This window comes from Pseudonaja textilis, chromosome 2 (genome assembly GCF_049901715.1).
Source record: "Pseudonaja textilis isolate UNSWEBS1 chromosome 2, rPseTex1.2, whole genome shotgun sequence".
Classification (NCBI taxonomy): domain Eukaryota; kingdom Metazoa; phylum Chordata; class Lepidosauria; order Squamata; family Elapidae; genus Pseudonaja; species Pseudonaja textilis.
The window spans coordinates 66,131,095-66,153,574 of NC_141991.1; the positions used below are offsets into that span (position 1 = coordinate 66,131,095).

The 22,480-nt window shown below is 43.4% G+C and overlaps 1 protein-coding gene across 2 annotated transcripts in view; it reads right to left on the minus strand.

Annotated features, from left to right (window-relative positions):
- The window catches only part of UNC5A (unc-5 netrin receptor A), a 96,654-nt gene that overhangs the window by 12,423 nt on the left and 61,751 nt on the right, over positions 1-22,480 (minus strand). Inside the window, exons 2-7 of one of the 2 annotated variants that reach the window (XM_026721100.2) lie at positions 6,944-7,165; positions 6,542-6,685; positions 6,199-6,302; positions 5,653-5,833; positions 4,784-4,951; positions 3,838-4,002 (exon numbers count right to left, since the gene is read on the minus strand). In XM_026721100.2, coding sequence (XP_026576885.1) covers positions 3,838-4,002; positions 4,784-4,951; positions 5,653-5,833; positions 6,199-6,302; positions 6,542-6,685; positions 6,944-7,165 — 984 coding nt within the window. The remainder of the gene's footprint in view (positions 1-3,837; positions 4,003-4,783; positions 4,952-5,652; positions 5,834-6,198; positions 6,303-6,541; positions 6,686-6,943; positions 7,166-22,480) is intronic. The other variant, XM_087924190.1, reaches the window with a different exon arrangement.

Genomic DNA, 22,480 nt, shown 5'->3' on the forward strand with positions numbered 1-22,480 from the left:
TGTGTCTCTCAAACAGAATGCTGGATTGGGATGTAAAGCAGGGAAGACTCCTACTTCCCTCCTCTCCCCCAACAGTTCCAGCTGAAAAGCTTTTGTGATATTGTTAAAATAATGTATATGCTGGTTCTTATTCTCATAGAAGCCGGTTATATATTAAGGAAAGAACAGAACCACCATACACCAATGCCTGTTATCAACCTCCTTAGATTGTCCAGGACATCAATATGAGTTACTGAAAGGTCCAATGGGACTAGAAGAGGTGCATAACCTCCATTTAGATCCTGCTAAAGATTTGACGGCCCTTCAAGGTAGTCTGGACAGGAACCCAAAACCATGAGTATGATACTACCTTTATTGTAAGGTTACAATAAGAGAATCCTGCAAGTCTGAAAGCACTTCCCTCCTCCCTGCCTTAACTTTCCATAGAACTAGAGAAGATCCCTTCAAAGGTACTTTCCCCCGCCCCCCCCCATCCCATTTGGGACTCAGATTTAGTTTATCGGATCATTGTCTAGCCTGTGACCCCTCGTCTCGTTTCTGAAAGTTACTCTCACAGTCCATTACAAGATCATCCACATAAGCAATTAATGCCATCTTCATTCCTTCCCAGAGTTGGAACTTGAGGGAAAAGGGTGCAGGTAATCACTTCCTCTAAAATGTTCCTTGTACACACAAGTTAGAAACAGGAGGATAGTTGTCAAGCGTTGATGGACCCAGAGAGGACACCTGTTAAGGAAGTGGCACACCACAGACTTTTTCAGGTCTGTTGGCATCATCTCCACCCAAAAGAAAGTACGTTTTGGAGTCAACAGGACATGCTCGCCCATATGCCACAGGAGGCCACAGATAAGCTAAAATCACACCTGAGACTTAATTAAACATGGTAAGATATTGTCCCAATCGGTCCATCAGATTTTCCCCATGAAAAGTCAAGACTTCAACAAATCTGAAGGACTTTATCGAAAAAGTCCTGTGCTCTGTAAACTGATCACATGGCCAGCACCACACACTCCAAAAAGGGCTTGCCTGCCCTAGATGAAGCCATTGATTAACAGCCTATCAATGAAATAAGGCAGAAGAAATCGTAACAATTCACCTCGGTTTCTGCCACAGTAAGGCTGCAACTTGGGCTTCTACCTGTGCTCAGTAAAAATCACTTTTCACCTTCCTCCACTGGGTGTTCCATGCGTACTTCTGCCTCTTCATCTCCCAGAGCTCCCTGCTATTCAGGATCAGCAAACAAAGAAAGAAGCAGTCACAACAAGGGCCTAGTTTTCCTCATGGTACTGGCGGCTAACTGCATACTCAGTGGAACTGCCTGCAAGGTCACAGGGAAAACTCCGGTTTCTGGAACTACTCCAGATCTAAGACATGTTGGGATAATCAGTCTATTCACCCAACATGGACCCAGATGATGGTGTCTGAAGTGGCAAAAGGCTCAGAGAGGCAAGCTCTGTGTTCCGATCACTATGTCACAGCTTCAAGGCGAAATCAAGATTCATCACATGGCTGTTTATACATGTCAAGCTTGAGATTTCCTTGGACAAACACACGGTCTTCATGCATACCTAAGCTTCACCTGACACAGACCCAAGAGCCTTGAAATTAAAATCACATAACAGGTAGGAATGAGAAGGTTGAGCCGCTTGGGCAAGGATTCTGTCAGGCAGCAGGGTGACCTTGACATGAACAAGATCCTTGACTTGTTTCTCTGCCCCAATTTAACATAAATTCACACATGGCCACTTCTAAAGTGGAATCCTTGGTCACATACAAGATGTCTTTAAATATCAACATGGGCTTCGAGTCTAGATTATGGTACATCTGAAAGGTGGAAAAGTTTATTCACAAGGGTCATAATTCTCACTTCACTGAACCAGGTTTGTCTGCTCATCAGCTACAAGTTGTGGATGAACACGGTCTTATTGCAAGTCGACTTGGTGTTTATCACCAAGACAATCTTAATCAGCAATCCTATTCCCGAGATCCAGAGAAGAGGTCCACAGGCTCAAACTGGGAAAGAGCAGCACATTGTCAATCTCCCTTCTCCTGTCACCATAAACCTGGCAATTCTCATCATAACGCCAGTGACCCATCATATGCCTGTTCACAAAAAACTGAGATTGTCCATACCTCAAAGAAAAGCCTGAGTCATTTCAGCTACAATCACAACCACTTCACAGAACCGCATGGTCCTAGGTTGCCACAAAATGCAATTTATTCTACCTATAAATAATTATTAATAGTTAATAATCATGATGCTTAAATACAATTACTTGTAATCACCAAGTATACCTAATCATACTGATTATCAAACACCATCCAGGCAAGCCAAGTATCTTCAGTTGTTGGTGGAGACACGCCATACCACATCTCAGACAGGGGATCATAACAGGAATCACAGTGGGGAATGCCATGAAGGATAGGCAAGTGAAATTGCGTTTAGAAACACGGCACCCACCTCCATGTAGTAATTTCTGAGTAAAAGAGTAAGTCTTTATTTGGGAGAATGGATTATTCGCTCCTTGCCCTTCCCCTTGCCCCTTTGTTTGGCCATGAAGATGAACCAAATGTTAACTGCACAAGACCGTCCTTTGAAGCATCCACCGAGAGGCAGACAAACAAAAGACTAGAAAATAGCGACTATTTGGGAGTGGTGAACAGGAGGATATACTGTACAAGAAAGCAATATTTCTGTATTACAGAAACAAGCAGATATTCAAATATGAGTTTATAGTAGTTTTAAGAAGAAATGTACAGGGAGGGAAGTAATTTATGTGATTTAGATATTTGCCCTCCTGTCCTTCGAAATTCCGCCCCCATCCCTACCACCGGCTAGGTCAAACATTCAGGGTGAGCTGCCCCGGGAGGGAAGATGAACCCTGCTTTCACGTCAACTGTGAAAACGTTAATTTGATATAAGAGGAAGAGAAAAGCCCCAGGAGACTTAGCCAGCTAGTTAGTTAATGAGCCAGGATGGGGTCTGTCACTCACTCTTCCTCTCCCTTGTGCCTTCACAAAGCTCTCCCTCCTGGAGTCCAACTAGCTATTCTCTAGGGTGACACACCAGGCTTCAAATAAGGAGCTCATCTTTTCGGGAGGCAACTCTGGACTGTCATCTTGGGAATGAGGAAAGAGGGAGATGGGCTGGTGCGGCAGGAGTGGCCACAATTAAGGTGGATTCTTACTTTATTGCCCATGGCCATAAGCTCATGCTAAGAACCGGTCTGCACAAGGCAATGAGCTGTTTCTTCCTGCGTGAGTGGGTAGGCGGACTGGAGTTGACAGGCTTGGCTGCCCTGATATCTCCATCTGAATGAATGCCCAGCCACTCAGAGCAAACCTCAGCGGGAGACCCTGGTCGGCCTTCTGCCTTCTGCAGGGGTTTTTCAACATTCAGAACACTCGCTGCCTTTCTCCAAGAGGGCAGTGTTCTGTTTGAAGGCATCCACTAGCCTGACTGTGAGATTGGGCTGCCTGTTTTTAAAGAAGAGGAATTGGGGCTCTTGAAATTTCCCATCAACAATTTGATGATTTATTAATTACCCGTTAGTAATAAGCATTTGGAAAGTTGGCATACAAATAATCTGATCGCAGTCTTCCCAGGTATGACAAACTACATTTTGTGTGTTTAAACTGTAATAATTACTAAACATGTAAGCATATGTATAAATTAGCATAGGCAAGTGTTATATGGTCTTAGGTCCCCTCTCTGATTATGCTTTTTTTTAAAACTTGACAATATGCAAATTGCTACCCTGGTCACCGCATCCTTTTACATCTCCCGTAACAGCGGTCTAGTTGTTCCCAAAGAGGAAGAAAAAGGCGGGAACTCACCATGCGTACACAATTCACTGGTGCAGTTGCGGGTCTCCAGTTCAGGCCCCTGGCACTCATCCCCACCATTACGAGGCACTGGATCAGAGCATTCACGGCTGCGCCAATGTGTACAGTCCGCACCACATACAGACCACAAGCTCCAGGCTGACCAACCACCAGGTACTGCCAGTTAGAAGGAAGCAGTATAAATACTTACTAACCAAAAATCTAACTCAACGGTTTCCTTATCCGCCACTAAACTCTACATCTTTCCCCTTGTTCCACCCTACCCCACCACATCCCAGCAGGCGTCGCTCTAACACTCTCATAGTCCACGAGAATGCTCTTGAGCTATGTCTCCTTGGTGGAGAAAGGGCCAGGACTGTACGTCTTGGGGCAGCCACTGAAGCTACCCTACTGGGGGTGGGTGGGTGGAAAAAAAAGAGTTCTACTCCACTTTGTGACGTGCCTCAGAAGAATTACGAGATAGGAGAGGACAAACACAGACACATGGATGGGTTGAAGGAGACAAGTAGAGCAAATGGGAAGGAAGGGGAAAGCAAGGCAAGAGCCAAGTGTTTTTGAGCTGCTGCTTCCAAGAGTTAAAACACAGGCACACTCAACATCCTTCCGTATTCACAATCAAAACAGCTGGATTTGGAAACAGGGCAATGGGAGAGAGAAAGTATGGTTGAAGTAGCGTAGCTTAAGCAGAACCGTGGGAACAGGGAGCACCCCACATCGGGGGATGGTGGTGAAACAGAGAAAAAAGTCTAGAACTGTGAGTGAGGAAGATTAGCAGAAGTAGGTGGATCAGCTCAAATGATGACAGGCTTCACAGATGTGGGCTTCTTAAGCCTCTCTCCACTGTTCTGGGCAGGGGGTTTGGGCGAGGGGCCTGGAGTCTAAGGAGCACAGCAAACTGAACCATGGGAGCAGGCCCACGGGGTGGCAGAGGCAGTACCTGGGCACAGGGTGGCGCAGGAACTTTTCTGCACATTCTGGCCCTCACAGAAGGCCCCCCCGTTGAGTGGCGCTGGGTTGGTGCAGCTCCGGCTCCGCTTCTGCCAGCCCCGTCCACAGCTGGTGCTACAGGCTGACCAGTCCGTCCACGTCGACCAGCCTCCATTCACTGGGGGGAAGGGACAGCATCAGCTAGAGCTCGCAAAGACTGCCCTGGGAGAGCTGGTAGGGAGACTGAGCTGGCACCCCCATTGGCAGCAGACTGCTTTTCAAGCCTAGAGGGGCAGCCAAGCCTTTTCATTGTCTTGGGGACAAAATTGCTGGCTCCAGAATTCAGGATTCCTGGGTGTATTTGTGTGTATGAACAGCTTGGGGAGAATACACAAGAAAACATGGGGATATGCAAGGAGGCGTCACAAGTAGAGGGGCAAACACTTAGAGGAACAGGGAAAGGGTCCTGTTGCTTTCCTCTGTTGTATTCCGCAAGAGCGTAACTTGCTCCTTAAGTCATATTTACAATTCAACCTTCCTTCTCCTTGTCTGAGAAGGTGCGATCTATGACCCTCATCTGCAGGAGAATTCCTTCCTTCCAAAGCTCTTCTTCACATCCCCAAAACAACTGTGCATAGCATAACCCAAGGAGGAGCAAGGTGTCAATATTTGGGGTAACGTTACTCTCCCCCAACCAACAGGAAAAAAAATAATAATAACTGAAAGCATCCCATCCTATTATCGTCCATCTTCCCCCCTTCTTCTGCAAACTGAACAAAACTTGGAGCAGGGTGGGATTCATGCACAGGAGGGGTTATTAAAACAACGCGTGTCCCTTTTTCTCAGGGTCACCTTCCCTATTCCCTGAAGAGGTCCTACCATAGACAGTGACAGTGGCAGGTGAGCTGCGACGGCGAGCTACTATGTTCTTGGCCACGCAGGTATAGTTGCCCGTGTCAGCTAAGCGAGCTTGTTTTACCACCAGGCTATGTTCCAGCGTAATGTAGTAATTGGGGTCCAGGGTTGGGTCTACGAGTTCTTCATTGCGCAGCCACTCCACCTTCAGAAAACACAAAGAGTCGCATGTGGTTCTGGTTTGATTTGGGTCGGAAGCCTTAAAACATGGTGGCTGAAATGTGTTCCAAAAGAAAACATGCACATTGGCCGAGGGAGGGACAGAGTCAACGCGAGAAAGCTTAAAGAAGAGAGAAGCTGCAGTCTATTAAGCAGCAGGTAGGGGACAGGCACACCAAGGACCCAGCCTAGGTCGCTGGCAGGAGCTGCAGGTGCCAAAGGCAAGAGGAAAGATTCGGCATCCTCCTGTCTGGGGATCCCATCCAGCTGTCTGGGGTTTATTGTATCACCTGAGCGTTCAATAATTTCCTCACATTGGCCCAAAATAAGAATGCTGTGTGCAGTACTCACTTCAGCAGGTGGAATCCCCTCTGGAGGGCGGCAAGGCAGCACAATTCCCTGCTCAATTGAGACTTCTTTGGCCACCGGCTCCTGCTCAAAATTCTTCCTCAAGTCTAGAAAGAAAAGAAACTCAGAGTGGTGTAATGACAATAATACAGACTCCCCAGGCTGCTTCTTCAGTGGCGCAGACTCATCTGGTCCCCAACAATGCCACTGTTGCACCCGTGATTCTTAGTGCACACACAGCACTTGTGCCACGACTCTTCCTCACTGGAGCCAAAGAGCCTGCTGGCAAATGGATGGAAAGCACCGGAACTGAGGCGAATGACTGCCGATAAGAGAAATCACTCACACGCAATGCGCACAAAGGCCTTCTGGCTTTTGGTGGTCCCGGAGGAACTCCAGGCCACACACTGACACCAGTACTCTTCCAAACCAAAGATCTTCTCCACTTGCTGCCTCGAGATATCTATCCGTACCTCCATGAGGGGAAGGCCTGCGGAAATATCAAGCAGTAAAAAAAAATTAGAAAGAACATTTAATTGGTTACAGGGGCTCCAAACAGAGTTAGAGACACATCACAACTCTGCAGAGGTGCAATAAATGTGCAGAAAACAAGGGAAGCTGCTAAATTTAACATATGCTGATACCCAACAGATTTCCTTATGTTATTCAGCTCAATGTTTGTATGTCCCACCTAACTATCCTTTTCCTTCTCTTTGATAGGCTGTCTCAATGCCCTTTCAGCGCTCACCGGTGCTCTTATCCTTGCTGCGCTGTATGATGTGGTCCCCTTGGTGCACCCATTCACCATTGCATTTGAAGTAAATTTGGGTGGCAGGCAGGGCCTTGCATGTCAACGTCACGGGTTTGTTTTTGACAATATAAACATCATCAGGTTCCAGCAGGAAGTGGGGGAGCAGGTCCGAGCCAGAGCCAGGCACAGGAATGGGCACGGTGGCGCTTTGTTGAGCATCTGTGTTGGGTGACAGAAACAGAATAATTAGAAACTGGTGAGGTAGCAATGGCATTAGAGCAGGCGCTGAAGAATCAGAATTTACATCCTGCAGGGAAAGAGTTCGTGGTCTTTGTGGAGTGTATTCAGAAGCACCGATAGCTAGAATATTGCTTAGTACAGGTAGTCCTCAACTTACGATCACAATTGAGCCCAAAATTTATGTTGCCCAGTGATTTGCTAAATGAGTTTTGCTCCATTTTACGACTTTGGTTGCCACGGCTGTTAAGTAAATCAGTGGAGTTGTTAAGTTAGTAACACAGTCGTTAAGTGAACCTGGCTTCCTCGTTGACTTTGCTTGTTGCAAAAAGGGATCATGTGATCTCAGGACTCTGCAGCCATCATAAATATAAACCAGTTGCCAAGCATCCAAATTTTGATGATGTGACCATGGGAATGCTGCAATGGTCATAAGTATGAAAAATGGTCAAATGGTTTTTTCAGTGCCATTGTAACTTTGAACAGTCACTAAATGAACTGTTGTAAGTCAAGGACTACCTGTATTCCTCAAAACAGGACACTAGAGAAGGCTCTGAATGCAAAACAAGTGGATCAGATAGAGAGCTCCTTATGTGCCAAAGCATTGCAGCATCCCTCTCTCTCAAGTTGAAAAAAATATAGTTATAGGGTGATGCTGATATTTAGTGGTGTGATTTCCCCAAAATTGCACACTTTATGTCAATCCTTGAGTTTAATTTGCCCAGTGTCCTTCCTCCACTGGATCCATCAGCATCTAAAATGAAAGCTCTGTGAAACAAGATTTCACCTTTTTCAATGTCATCAAAATGACAGCAGCTGTTTAGTGATCTTTGATCAACTACAAGTTGAACTGCTCTGTAACAAAAATAAAAGCCACTGCAGTTATCACATGTAGTCACCCTGTTGCTGCCTCAACTAATACAGGTGCTCATGCTTTTACAATAGCCACCCCACCCGCCTCCACCATATATGCATCCAACTCCACAGACAGCAAAGGATCTGTAGAAAGACGGTATTGTTTTTCATCACACAGTCAGCCAGATATTCAGAAAGGATTTGTCACGTTTGTCCACCTATTGTGGCCTTCCCTTGGACCTGTGGGATAGGCAGACGTTGACGTTTGATGGTGTTACAGATATCTTATTCCTTTCATCGCATGGCAACACTTCTCATTCGTTGATATTTACCAGTAATTCTTAATGGAAAAAGTAAAAAAAACAACCACAACCTAAACTGAAGAAAGATACCAAGCATTTTGAGATGCATAAACAAGGTGAACATATATGATCACTGAAAACGACCTGCTTATTATGCATACCAGAGGGGGTGTCACAGCTATAATGATTTGGTTATGTTTATGGTTCTATTTACTCTCTTGGCATAGAAATGATAGGATATGCTGTCTGGTACATTTCAGTGATTATGCCTACTGATATGGATACTTGACAGCAATACTTTCCTAGCAGGAAAGATACTGATGGCATGCTGCTGGTTCAGTTCTGTAAAAATAGATTAAGGATACAAGCCTTAGAACAGAAGACTTCTGAATATGAGTCACCTTTTATCCATCCCATCTCATAGCTTCACTGATGTTCTTAGGAGATTATTAGGATTTTCTTCATGGTGTAAATCAGTATTGTTGTGATGTGCGGCAAAAAAAAAATCTGCCTTAGATTCAACTCTTTACTTGTAGAGAATTTAAAGTTCCCCCTGATAATAAGCTAAAACCAAGCCATAATGTCATTCACACTGATTTGGGTATTATGAGTTACAACCACTGCTCTGGTTATGAGATTCAGCCATCTCACTAAAGATGATCACATTCTTTCCAACTGATATAAATATTTATTAGATAAAAATAGTTATGCTGATTCTGTATTTGCCATAAGCTTTTCTCGGTCTGAAATACTGGAAACCTATCAAAATAAACTGCATTTTGTAGTCACTGCTGGGCTCTTCAGATCACATAAGAGTCGCTGTGAGTTGAGCAGCCTATAAATTTGATTTATAAATAAACAAAAACTAATGCAAAATTTGTCATGCACAACTAATAAGCAACTTCACTCAGATTTGGTGGTTAATCTCCTTATCACTAATAGAGTTAGCTGCTATGATTCAGACTTGTTGATTAGCACTTAAACCAAATATTAATTTAGTTTATGTCCCTGTATTTATTTAGCTCGTTTATTTACCAAAATATATAGCCGCTAATTCTTCCGCTTCCACCTGGTTTACAGCATAGAAGATTAAACATCAATAAAATAATAAAATCCATTCATATGTTCAATAAATAATGAAAATTACTAATCACTATAAACAAACCGAAGTGAGTCTAAATGCTCTATAAAAGTGTTTTTATCATCTTCAAAGTAGGTAACCTCTAATCTTAGAGGGGGAATTGGGGGAGCTGTTCCAGAGACAGGGGACCAGAGGTGGGTATTCGGCAGGTTCTGACCAGTTCCGGAGAACCGGTTGCGGACATTTTGAGTAGTTCGGAGAACCGGCAAATCCCACCTCTGACTGGAGATTCTACAGTCTCCTTCCCCTGCCACGCCCACCAAGCCACACCCACAGAACCGGTAGTGAAAAAAATTGAATCCCACAGGGGTTCAAATACTACAGAGAAAGCCACTCCCTGTATCCCAGCCTCCTACCCTTCTCAGTCCCCATTTCTTTCAAGAGTGAACTTGAACTTCCTCTCCCTGTTGGATTCAGCAAGTCAGGAAGACTCCACACACGAAGAAGGCTAGTCTACTCCGCAAGGCAAAAGGGCCATCGTGGGAAAGAGCTTTATAAGTAAGTACAGGTAGTTCTCAACTTCTGACCACAATTGAGTCCAACATTTCTGTTGTTAAGTGAGACATCTGTTAAGTGAATTTTGCCCCCCTTTTACGACATTTCTTGCCTCACTTGTTAACTCAATCGCTGCCGCTGATGTGTTAGTAACCCCGTTGTAAAGTGATACTGGCTTCCCCCATTGACTTTGCTTGTCCGAAGGTCACACAAGGGGATCACATGACCTTGGGACACGGCAACCGACATAAATATGAACCGGTTGCCAAGCATCTGAATTCTGATCACATGACCAAAGGTCGTAACTGTGAAAAACAGTCATAAGTCACTTTTTTCAATGCCGCCACATCTTTGAAAGGGCACTAAATGAAATGTTGTAAGTCGAGGACTACATGTAATCACCGACACCTTGAATAGGGTCCAGAAGCCTACTGAAAATCAGGGCAGATCCTGGCGGACAGGAATTAAGTCTTCTAAATAGGGTGATACCCATCAACAAACAAACCCCTGCCATTTGAACACCCCTGTATCAAGCAAATTGCAGTAGCCATTTGTCTACCCAGTGTACTCTAGTAGGAGCTACTATTTAGTAGACCCGTGGGATTATACTATTAAATTCTTGGGCCACAGTCCTACATTTTCTTCCCCATGTATAACTTTAAGAACACTAATTAGGGAGTGAAAGAAAACCACCAATGGCTCTCCTTTCCCTTCCTGGAAGCCCCAACGCAGCAGGGCCAACAGTGAGGGAAGCCAGAAGCTGGTGGTTCAGCAGTACAGGTAGTCCTCATAGAGCCCAAAATTTATCTTGCTAAGTGAGAAATTTGTTAAGTGAGTTTTGCCCCATTTTTATGACTTTCCTTGCCACGTTTTTTAAGTGAATCACTGCAGGTGTTAAATTAGTAACCTGGTTGTTAAGTGAATCCGGTTTCTCCATTGGATTTGATTGTCAGAAGGTTGCAAAAGGTCCCCGAGGACACTGCAACCGTCACAGATGCAAATTAGTTGTCCAGCATCCCAACGTCAATCAAGTGATCATGGGGATGATGCAACAGTCATCAGTGTGAAGAACGGTCACAAGCCACTTTTTTCAGTGCCGTTGTAACTTTGAACGGTCACTGTGAGAACCGTTGCAAACTGAGGACTCACTGTACAGGGAGGTTTGGAACAGGGAGATTTTGCAGTTCTAACCATGGGGCTGAGAGAATATAATTTCAGATTTTATTTTTTTTAAAGTGCTGCATATACTGACAAGGTTTTTAGATTCAACCCTGAATAAATGGAAATGCCAAAAACGGTAACCTGCCGGTTTTATTTCAAAACTAGGGCAGCAACTAACAGAGACGGATTAAGAAAATGGATAATAAGAACGCTATTCCAGAGATACAATGGGTATGATAAACAGTCGTCTCCCTCACACACACACACACACACACAGACACACAAACCCATATCAATTACAGCTGTGGCCCCATCCTTCCACTTCCACGGGGACTTCGGAATATCTGTCGAAGTTAAGTTTTCCCGCCCTCGTTGCTGCCCTCTCCTGGCCGTCTGGGGTTTTACAGCCGGTTTAATCCTTCCAGAGGGATGTTTCTCCAAGCACTTTCTCTTCCCCTCTGCTTTCTTCGGCGAGGCGGTATCTTTCGGCTCCCCCTCTGCCAGGCTTGCAAGGCCCGCGGTCCGCTGACAACCGCCCCCTTCGCCTCCCCGTTCCCCCGCCCCAAAGCCCCGGCTGCCGGGCCTCCGCTGGGGCTAATCCATCACAGCAGGAATATGCTGCACGGCGCGCGCCCAGTGAACCTGCGCCGATCCCTCATGTCTGCATTTAACTGCTAATGAAAAAGAAATGTAGTGTGACCAATAAGGGACATAGCTCACTTCTCCGGGGGGCCTCGTCTCGTCATGCCACGCTGCACTGATCCCGCTCGCTCCCTCGCTCGCTCTTTTGCCCGCGCTTTCCCGCCTCCTGCTAGGCCTGGCGTCTCTGCAGGCCTCTGCTGCAAGGCAGCCGCCACCTGGCGGGACTAAGCTCCGTCCGGTCTGGATTGCCTGGGACGGCGGTGGGCTAAAAGCGGCGGGACCCCACAACGAACGGACCGAAGACCCTGGGGAAGAAGAAACTGCTCGGACGCCTAGAGAAGGGGAGGAGAGGATATTTTTGACGGCCAAAGCAACACGCAACCGCTACCCTGCGGCTTTCTCAGAGCCACAACATCCGCTCTCCTGCCAAAAGCCCGCAGCTGGTGCTTCTTGACGACTTCAGCAGCGGTTGCTACGAGAGCTTCTATCTGCTTTATATTTAAATATTTCTCTCCTTCCCCCCTCCCGCTTTGCCGTCATTGCTTCTCCGTTGCCAGCAGTCAGAAAACTTGACCTAGCAGAGCGCAAGGCTCCCACATCATCCGATAAATTGAAATAAATAAATAAATAAAACTTCGGTGGTAATGATATACTGCTGTAGCATAGGCGATGCAGTGCAAAATTGCACCAATACTTAAAAAAGGTCTGGGAAGCCCTTGCCTCTGGGTTCCATCACTCAAGAGTGAATCAGTAACTTCTAGGTGTGGCGGTGGCTACTTGGTGGAGGCTTTATTCCAGAATAAATTAAAGCAGAGTATGTGTTGTTTCTTTGTTTAGCTGTCTCTCAAAGATGCCCAAAGTAGAGTTTAAAAGCAGGGGGGGGGGAGAGAAAAGTGATTCATGCAACAACAACACAATTTAGCAGCAAAGAAAACAATTTAGAAATATTCAAAATGCAACAATTGAAACAATAATTGGATGAACAAGCATGCCTTCAAAAGGCATTCAAAACAAAAGTGGGATGGAGGATGGTTTATAATCCAGACATCAAATAAAGAATGCCTTAACTCAAAGCATTCATTGGCCATAAGTGGGGTCTTAGTGCCCAAGTAGGTTTGTATTGGGCAAATTAGGTTTTAAAAAGCTGCACAATAAATTTTCCCTGGTAATATTTAGAACCTTCTAGCTCCCTTCAATGGGACTGCAGCAATTTTCCACACTGCTATAGAATATTGCCCTATAGCCATATTTATGAGACTGATAGTGAAGATCTTTCTTCCTGATGCTCGTATGACATCACGTTTTTTTCTGTCTCTTTGTGTTGATCAGCACCTTTATATAAGGGGAAAGAAATAGAAAGCAGCTAATCTTTTCTTGCAGTGCTGTAGCCTGAGTCCCAATCAGGTATCTCATAACAAGATTTGGCCTTTAAAAATGGTCAGAACTGATTACAGAGTTCCTGCCATCATATCTACTTTGGAAAAACCAGGATACATTTGCATTCAGATTCCAAGCATACTGGGTGATCCTGGGCCAGGGCCTCTCCATCAGTAAACTTTATCTTACAGATTTATACTAATTAAAGATTAGAATTCAGTCACCATGATTTTTTGGGAAGAAGGGTGAAGTAAAAATGTAATAGGAAAAACAACCACTAAAGTTTATGTCATCCATATTTCTAAATGCCTTATGAAGTTATCGTTCTTTATCCCAGGTGTGCAAATTAGAAGATGAGGTTTAGAAACAAAGACTTCTTTAAGAACATGCAGACAATCCACATGCAGACAATCCACAGTGGAAAGAGATCCTAAACAGTGGTGGGATTCAATTTTTTTTTACTACCGGTTCTGTGGGCGTGGCTTGGTGGGCGTGGCAGGGGAAGGATACTGTAAAACCTCCAATCAGAGGTGGCATTTGCCGGTTCTCCAAACTACTCAAAATTTCTGCTACCGGTTCTCTAGAACTGGTCAGAACCTGCTGAATACCATCTCTGATCCTAAAGCTTCTTTGGGCCTGATCTGAGATTATTCTAAGACTGTAAGCTTAAATGTAAGTAAATAATAACTCATTCAATAGTTATAATTGTTGGTTAAAACTTCAGTCTAATTACCGTAAGTTGCTGGCCGATTGGTGTTCAGTTAAGAAAGTAATCCTAGCCCAAGAGAATAGGAAATGCAGGGAGAATTAAGATAGCAAGGATGAAGGTTCAGAGGTCATTCCACCTTTTGAGATCACAAAGATTTGGTATTTAGTATTTATTTGATTTGTCACTCGCTTACAAGATACAGGTATAAGAATGAATATAGTTTTGAATACATGAGATAGATTCTTATAAGAAAAATAAAAAAGAAACAATAGGACAGGGGCGGTAGGCACTTTGGTGCGCTTATGCACGTCCTCTACAGGCCTCTTTGGAATTGGGTGAGGTCAATAGTAGACAGTCTAAGGTTAAAGTTTTGGGGGTTTGGGGAAGAAACCACAGAGTCAGGTATTTAATTTAAAGATTAGCCAGCATTTCATTGCTCACTACAGGTAATCCTGTACTTGCAACAATTCACTTAGCACCTGTCTGAAGTTACAATGGCACTGAAAAAAAGGGACTTACAATCTGTCCTTGCACTCAGGATTGTCGCAGTGTTCTCACAATCATGTGATTAAAATTTGGGTGCTTGGCAACTGGCATGTATTTATGAGGATTGCAATGTCCTGCAGCCGTTTGATCCCCATTTGCAACCTTCCCAGTGACTTCCAATAAGCAAAATCAATTGTGGGGAGGCAGTGGGGGAGAGAGGAGCCAGATTTATTAATAGCTGCATGATTCATTTAACAGCTATGACAAAAAAAAGGTTGTAAAATAGCATGCGACTCACTTAACAAAAGCATTGCTTAGCAATGGAAATTCTGGCCCCAATTGTGTTCATAAATTGAGGATGGACAATATAACCTGCATCGAATGTACTAAAATCATCTATGTTGCCAATATAATGAAAAAGAACTTGGAAGATTAGCAGAATGAGCTTTTTACTTTGCATGGTAAAGAAAGTGAGTGTAAGAACTATATTCATGGTGAAACCTTTTTGGCCGCGACTTTCTCTTTAGCAGTAGTGAGTCCACAGTAGCAGTAGCACAGAGCGAATATCAGAGCCAATGTATCTTTTAGATTTGTATCTTTGGCACTGATTGGATTTGAACTTATTCATTTCTGAAGCCATATTTTTGCTCTAGCGTGTTGCTGTCATACAGAGTACTATTTGCTGGGCTGTCAGACTGAAGAGAAAGAAACATTAAAGGCAGCTTTTTCTTCTAGTGATGAATGGCAGTCAGTTTGTTTATTAAAATGTAAGCAGCTATTGCATTTAAAAGAAAGGACACAATTTTTTCATTATCCCCAAAGGCTCTAAAGTGATGCTTTGATCCTATCCAAGACTATTTAATCACTCTGCTTCTAACTCGTAGACATGTTCTCCCCCCGCCCCCGCCCCCCAAAACCCTGGATGTTGTCAGAGCAACTCTAAGGCAAGCATATCACACCTTTCTTAAAAAAAACAAAAACACATGTGAATGCTACTTAGAGTTGTTTTTGTAGTTTTGTACTCTATTTTAATGCTATATAGGTAGTAAATCAGCCAAAGAAATTATTTAATTTGGAATGGGGAAGCTATGACCAATCCAATTATGAAAATAAATAATGCAAGTACACTCTTCACTGGAAAATCCTAATTCTACTTTCCTCTCATATGTGGTGTCTGTAATTCTCTGATGAGTTTCCATGTCAAGATGCACAAAAAACATGTAAAGCCACTGCATACATTATCATAAAAGAGAAGTGGAAGGATCAATTTCCTGCTGATAAGTTCCGTTATTATCTCTTTCCGGTTCTTCCTTGGCTTTGGCTATTGAAATTTGATTGAAGAGTGCAGTTGTAAGGCAATGTTTGGTTGGGGGCAAGAGCTGTGACTCTCCATTAAAAGCTCAGAGGCCTCTATGCCCACCCCCCATACTAAAACCTCCTTTACAAAGCAATCCTGCAGAGAACCAGATGGATACCAAATCAGATTGTTTGCCCACACAGCTCCCCCCTGCTAATTTTGTCTGCGATGGTGCAAGGACTAGACCCTATCATTGTCCTTCACAGGACTGGTCCAAGATATTTGGCTCCTTGACACAGAGCTCAAATGACAACCTCTTCTCTCTACAAAAGCCAATAGTTGAAAAAGGCCCGTAGTGCTATTCTCATGTGGCAATTCCTGCTTCCCCTTTCTCTCTCCCTCCCTCTGTGATTTATTTCTTTCCCCACCATCCCCAGAGCTGTTGCCTAAAGTAGCCCACTTCACCTACAAACCCTGTTCTCCGGAGACTGAAACTCGAAGCGTCTTGTCTACAGAGCAGATTGCCACGTGGGTGAAGCCCTGAAGGGATGCCATTACAACCCGAGAACTGATGGATGCGGTTGCTTAGTTTTTCACAGGTGTAGAATGATGAATCTTCCTGAGGGAATTCTCCTGGGGTGACAGAGACCGAAAGTCCCAAAGGAGATGATAACAGGCTAGGGCCAGATAGAAGGCTGAAGTTCCCTTCCCACCCAGTCTGAGGGATCGGGCTCTCCTTTTCAGAAACAGCTAATAAAGCAGAGTACTAAATAAGCATTTGATTAACAAATGCTAAAGCGGCAATTGTGTCACTGCACGGAGCTGTAATTGCTGCTGATAATTGTCTGCTTAGAATTTAATAAGCAATTAAACAGAATGGAATGCAGGGGAATTAATGCTGAGCATGCTCCCTGCCTGCTCCCCGCCCACCTGCACCTGCTCCCCACATATCCTGTTCCCCACATGCTTCCCAACAGCTCCTCACATATACAACCTTCCCACATTTTCTCCTTGTGCCAGAATTCTTACATGCTCCAGAAATTACTGGAAAGCTAGCAGCAGAGTGATTTCCTCACATTGTCAAGCTTCCGGGTTTTTTTTTCTTTCTAGCCACCCACATGCTTCCTCCAAGGTTCCCCATGCCAGACTTCTTACAAGCCCGATGCAAATCTCCCTGATTCACCAGCCTGCTTTCCTTCTACCAGTCTGCCCATATGTTCCAGAAATCTCTTTATGCCTAAACATCTTTAAGCCCCCTCAGGTGAAGATATTTGGGCTCTTGTTCCTTTTTCGGTTGGCAAAAAAAGGTTTTGCTCACCAGTGAGTTTTTTTGTCTGTTTCGCACTTTTTTCCCCCCTGCCAAATGAGTTGGTTTGCGGGTTATTGATCAATGGTCGGCAGTTACCTCTGCAAATTTATATACCCATGCTGTAATCACAACAAGGATTTCACATCTATCGATTATGTCCGTGAAAAGCAAAAACTTTTTGGGATGTTAGATTTCAACACCAGCGGTAAGCAAAAGAAAAAAGAAAAGAAAAGAAATGAGCAACTGATATTCATTCCAATTCCAACTTTTCAGGATACATTTCTTAGCATTCTGATCTCACAGTCTTTCTGCACTTTCCCATAACTCTGACTCAGCATATATAGAGTACAAGTTTTTGTCTGATCTCAACACAAATCTCTGGTTAATGTTTTACAGGTATTCTTAATAATCATTTAACTATACCCAGTTATAGTGTAGGATCAGACTGAAAAGTCTTGGATTCAAATTAGTGATGGGCAAACTGACTTATTACATGTAGAGAACCACAGAGATGATCCTGGGGAAAGTATATGGGAACTCATAGCAAAAATGAGTTAAGCCCAGGAAGGGAAGAAAGTACTGTTTATTTAAAGTGTCCCTGTCTTGACTTTTCTTGGTATAAGAAGCTTCGGTCAGAGTCTCAAGCTTCTGCTCTAATTAATAGTAGAGTTCTTGTGGAGTCTGTGGAAACACTGACTTGACCAACCTCAAAAAGCTAACATTACTTATGAAAACCTGATTGCATTTCCCTAGCCTCCCTCTTAGATCATAGAGAGTCATGGTGGAGTCACTTATATTTCTCGCTAATTCAGTCTTCTCTCCCTAAGATTCATTCATATTTTGCTAGCAGTCTCTGCATACTTTCCCAAGGCCATCTTTATGGTTCTTAACATGTTGTCCGTGAACCACTTGGGGGGGGGGGAGAGGGGACATGATGTCATCACGGGATCCACAAAGAAATGTTATGATTTAAATCTTGGGGGTCCAATACCCACAAAAAATATTTAAAGGGGGTCCATCGTGAAGAAAAAGGTTGCAAACCACTGCTCTACGTTATAGTCTGGAATCTAATCTGCAGACAAGCACAGAGTTAGCAGTGATGAAGTCAAGGAAGATCTATCTTGTATTACCAGGTTTGGATTCAATGGTGAATTTACATTTATGAGCGTCACCAAAATACATCTAGAAAATGTGTTAATTACAGCAAGATGCTGCTTTTTCAGGCTATGCCTTGCATTATGTGTGCTAACATACCGTTTTCTGATTGGCCATTGTGCTGGAGGCTGAATCATTCTAAGTATATACAAACTATGGTCATTTTTATTATTTTCAGTGAGAATGAAGTAAAATAGCAAAATGTTGGGTGTTCTGCAAAGATGGTTCAAGCACCAGTACATACACTTATCTAGGTACAGTAAAGAGAGATACACTCATAACAATTATCCAGTAAGATTTTTTTTTATTTTGTTTGAATCAAAATCAGAACGTGAAATATAAACAGGAATTACCAAATGTAGTGGATCATGTGTATATACCAGTATTATATACTAACATTTTGATATCATTGAGTTAATCTAATTTATTGTTATGATCCAAAAATCAGCATATAAGACCAACAGAGCAACCCATATATATTCAATGTTTATAATTCTAGAATAACTGTATAGTCCTAGAACTTAAAAAAGTTTAAAAATAGGATAGAGATCTTTTATAGATCTTAAATCTTGCTCTACTGCAGATGAAGATGAAGCAGTGGCAAATTGCTGGAGGTACTCAACCTTTGATCTGGTGGGAGATAGGAAATATAACATTCAGACTCTATCTAGAAAATACTTTAAGAGGGACAAAACCAGTATATCATAAGTGTGTTTATAAAATGTGGACAATTGTTCACTTTTTTTGCATTACTTGAGTTCTACAACTTTGCTTAAATGCTATTTTTTAATTTTTCCCATAATCATAACTCAAGAAAGAGCACCAAATCAAGCTAGCATAAAAACCCTTTAGCATTCCCACGCTGTGGTATAAGAAGGGTACATGGTAACACCAAAGCTTCAATCGGCCGGTAGAAGCGGCCTCATGGCGATGGGAGTGTGTGTGTGCACTTGCCCTGAGGCCGCTTCTACCAGCCAATCGAAGTGGCTGGTGACTGCCCTTGGGGAGCTTCCATCACCCGAAAGACACTGCCTAATGGCGAGGGACATGGGCAGCCACGCTTCACCCCAAAGCGGCTGGGGACTCTGCCTTCAAGGGAGCTTTTGTTGGCCGATAGAAGCGGCCTCACGGTGAGGGGAGTCTGTGTGTGCACTTGCCCTGAGGCCGCTTCTACCAGCCAATCGAAGTGGCTGGGGACTGCCCTTGGGGAGTTTCCATCGCCAAAAGACACTGCCTAATGGCGAGGGGACACGGGCAGCCATGCCTCACCCCGAAGAGGTGAGACTGCCTTCAGGGAGCTTTCATCAGCTGATAGAAACAGCCTCGTGGTGAGGGAAGTGTGTGTGTGTGTGTGTGCACTCTCCCTGAGGCCGCTTCTACCAGCCAATCAAAGTGGCTGGTGACTGCCCCTGGGGAGCTTCCATCGCCGAAAGACACAGCCTAATGGCAAGGGGACACAGGCAGCCACGCCTCGTCCTGAAGTGGCTGAGGACTCTGCCTTCGGGGAGCTTTTGTTGTCCGATAGAAACGGCCTTGCGGCGAGGTACTTGTGTATGGGCCGCTCTAGGTGGGGGAGGAAATTAAGTCACCCCCGAAAAGACGTCCTAGCCGTTTTTCGAGGGTCAAAAAAAAAAAAATAAGGCCCGGCCTTATTTTGTAAGAAACACGGTAGTAATGTACTGCTGTCCAGGTTCAGTTCGGTTCAGTTTGTATTCATCTAGTCCTGTGGTTTTCCCTAAGCAGTAAAAAGCTGAGGACAGATTTAATAAAACCTGTTTCTTTTAAAGGTGAATGAACAATTACTTTCAGCCCAAGGTTAGTAGCTCCCTTGGAAGACATGCTGAGGAGGTGTGGGGCGGTTAAAAAAAAGAATATGATACTACTTGATAGTATTTATTTGTACATAAATTTAATTAGTTATTTTAAATACAAATTAACAATAGCTAATGTGATTACTCTCCAATAATACATTTAACTATTTCTTTTGTTTCTATCAGGTTAGAAGTCATGATTTTGCAACAGCCTCTGAAGATCTCCAAGGATTTCAGTCAAGGTCTGGAGAGAGACCATATCTGTCCCTGGGATCTCGGGTTGAGCACCATAAAGTCAACTCCTGGTGACTATATGGAATGATGTTTTATTGGCATCAGTAAAGGTTGCCTTCTTCCAGGACGATGGGTTTTTTTCCCCCATTTCCCAGTCTAATTGGCAGTCTCATGCAGTAGGCAGGTCCCACCCACTTCATTTTTTCAGGGTCAGCCAATGTACTGAAGCCTAACCAAAAAAAAAAAACATACCCCAAAACTGAAGCAAACAGCCATTTCTCATTGCACAAAAGCGTGGTTCACAGGAACAGAATGTAATGATTCACTAGCCTTCCTCTCTTTCGCAAACTGATTTCCAATCATCTCTCTTTGTCTCATCCCATTCTGTTCCAAGCAGAACACAACTGGCTTCTGGCACCTGATGGCAGAAACAACACCTGAATGAGCCAATCTGTATAAATACGCTAACATTTGTTTTAGTTGTGCTTCCTTGAGCCAGAATTTGGAAGCAGAAGGGGAGAAGAAGGGGTTGCTGGCAATCACAAACTCCCTGAGAGTGAGCTGTGTCCATTGTCTGAAGGATGCTACACTACACAGATGAGCTCCACAGATCCAACTGAGTAGTCCCCTCACAGGCATTCAGCTTTGTACCACCACCACCACCCCCCGTCAAAAAAATGCTTTTTAAAAATGCCTTTGATTTCCACAGGTAACAGGAAATGAGCATCCTGCATCTCTTCCAAGTGAGGGGATTAATTTGAAAGGAAGGAACTCCTGGCAATGAAAAGGGCTAAGTGTTCAGCATTAGGGTCTGAATTTCTGGAGAAAGACACTAACTTTCACTTGAAAATAATCATCCAAACTTCCCACTGAAACTGCAAAACCCAGGGTCATTTGAGCGATGTATGACAAAAGGTTGAGGGTTGTTTATTAAACCTTGTGACAGCAGCAAAAAATCGCCCCAGTGAAGGCAAAGGGAGTCTATTTGCCACTGGAAACAGATGGTGGGAAATGATGGAGATGCAGAAATGAGCATTTGATGCTCATTGGAAAAGGAAAGAAAGAGACAGATTAAATATAAAAAACATCTGTGAGTAAGTGGAAATTATTTTTGAACTGCTGGAATAATACTGTATAACAAAGGGCAAAACCACACATTCATTTTGTTCTCATCATGAAGAATAGCCCTGCAGTTCAATCCTTACTGTAGCTCTCCTGTTCTTAATGCTTCATTAGATCTTCTGTTCCAGAGAGAATAACATTTCTAGCTTAGCTCAGACAGCTTAGCCACGGTGACCCGTCCTATGATAACTACTTATCAGAATGAATGCAATGTCCTTTGTTTTGGGGTGTCCTTGAAAACAACACAGATATTACAACTACTGTAAAATACAACTAAAAGGATGCTGCCCACAATAGCTGTGTGCCAACCCTGAGAATATGCCATTAGTTGCCTAGTTGTTTTTCAGCCAGATTCAAGGTATTGGAGGGGCTATACCACAATAGGGATGTAGAAATTTTAGTGTGCGTCTGTGCAAAGATCATACTATGGCGGCAGTCCCCAAAATAGTGGGAAGGGCTGTTTTATTTTAGTGACATTTAAAATCAAAATTAACACATTTGAGATGCTTACCATCCAATCATGTATAACAGAATGTTTAAATTAAGTTTCGAACATTCTGAGGGACACCTGAAGCTTAAAGGACCAAATGAGCCCCTTTGTCTATGTGGCTTGGGACCCAATGGCTGAACAAATCTCTTTCAGTGCCAGCCTGTTTGTTAAGAATTAGGATCTTCTTCATGGTGTTGCCCCCACTTTTCAGAAGTAGGCTAGATGTCAATAGATGTTAAGGTTTTGGTCCTGGGCTCGGACTAGGATTCTGATTTATCTGGACAATTATGAATGAGTGCTAATACACACTGTCATAAATGTGGTTGGATTTACTGTTAAGAGTTTGTTTCTTTGCTGACTATATTGGAGTTTTTGATATTTATTATAGGATGTTAATATTGGCTCTTTTACACTATTGTAAATTATCCTGAACTTTTTTTAAAAATAAAGGCTGGCATGTAGAATGTATTCAAATGAAATAAAGAATCATAAATAAATGGCATAAAAAGGACATTATTGATTATTTAGCTTGACCTTCACAGCTCTGCAAAAACCCACTAAAGAGTTTCCTAAACATTGCCAATTCACAGTGCCCTTAGTATCTCAGTATTTTTACACAGCACTCTGCTATTCCAAAATATGCACCCTACATCCCGGAAAGCTCACTGCAGCAAGTTCACTAACAATTCAGTTTATTAAGTAGTAAAATAT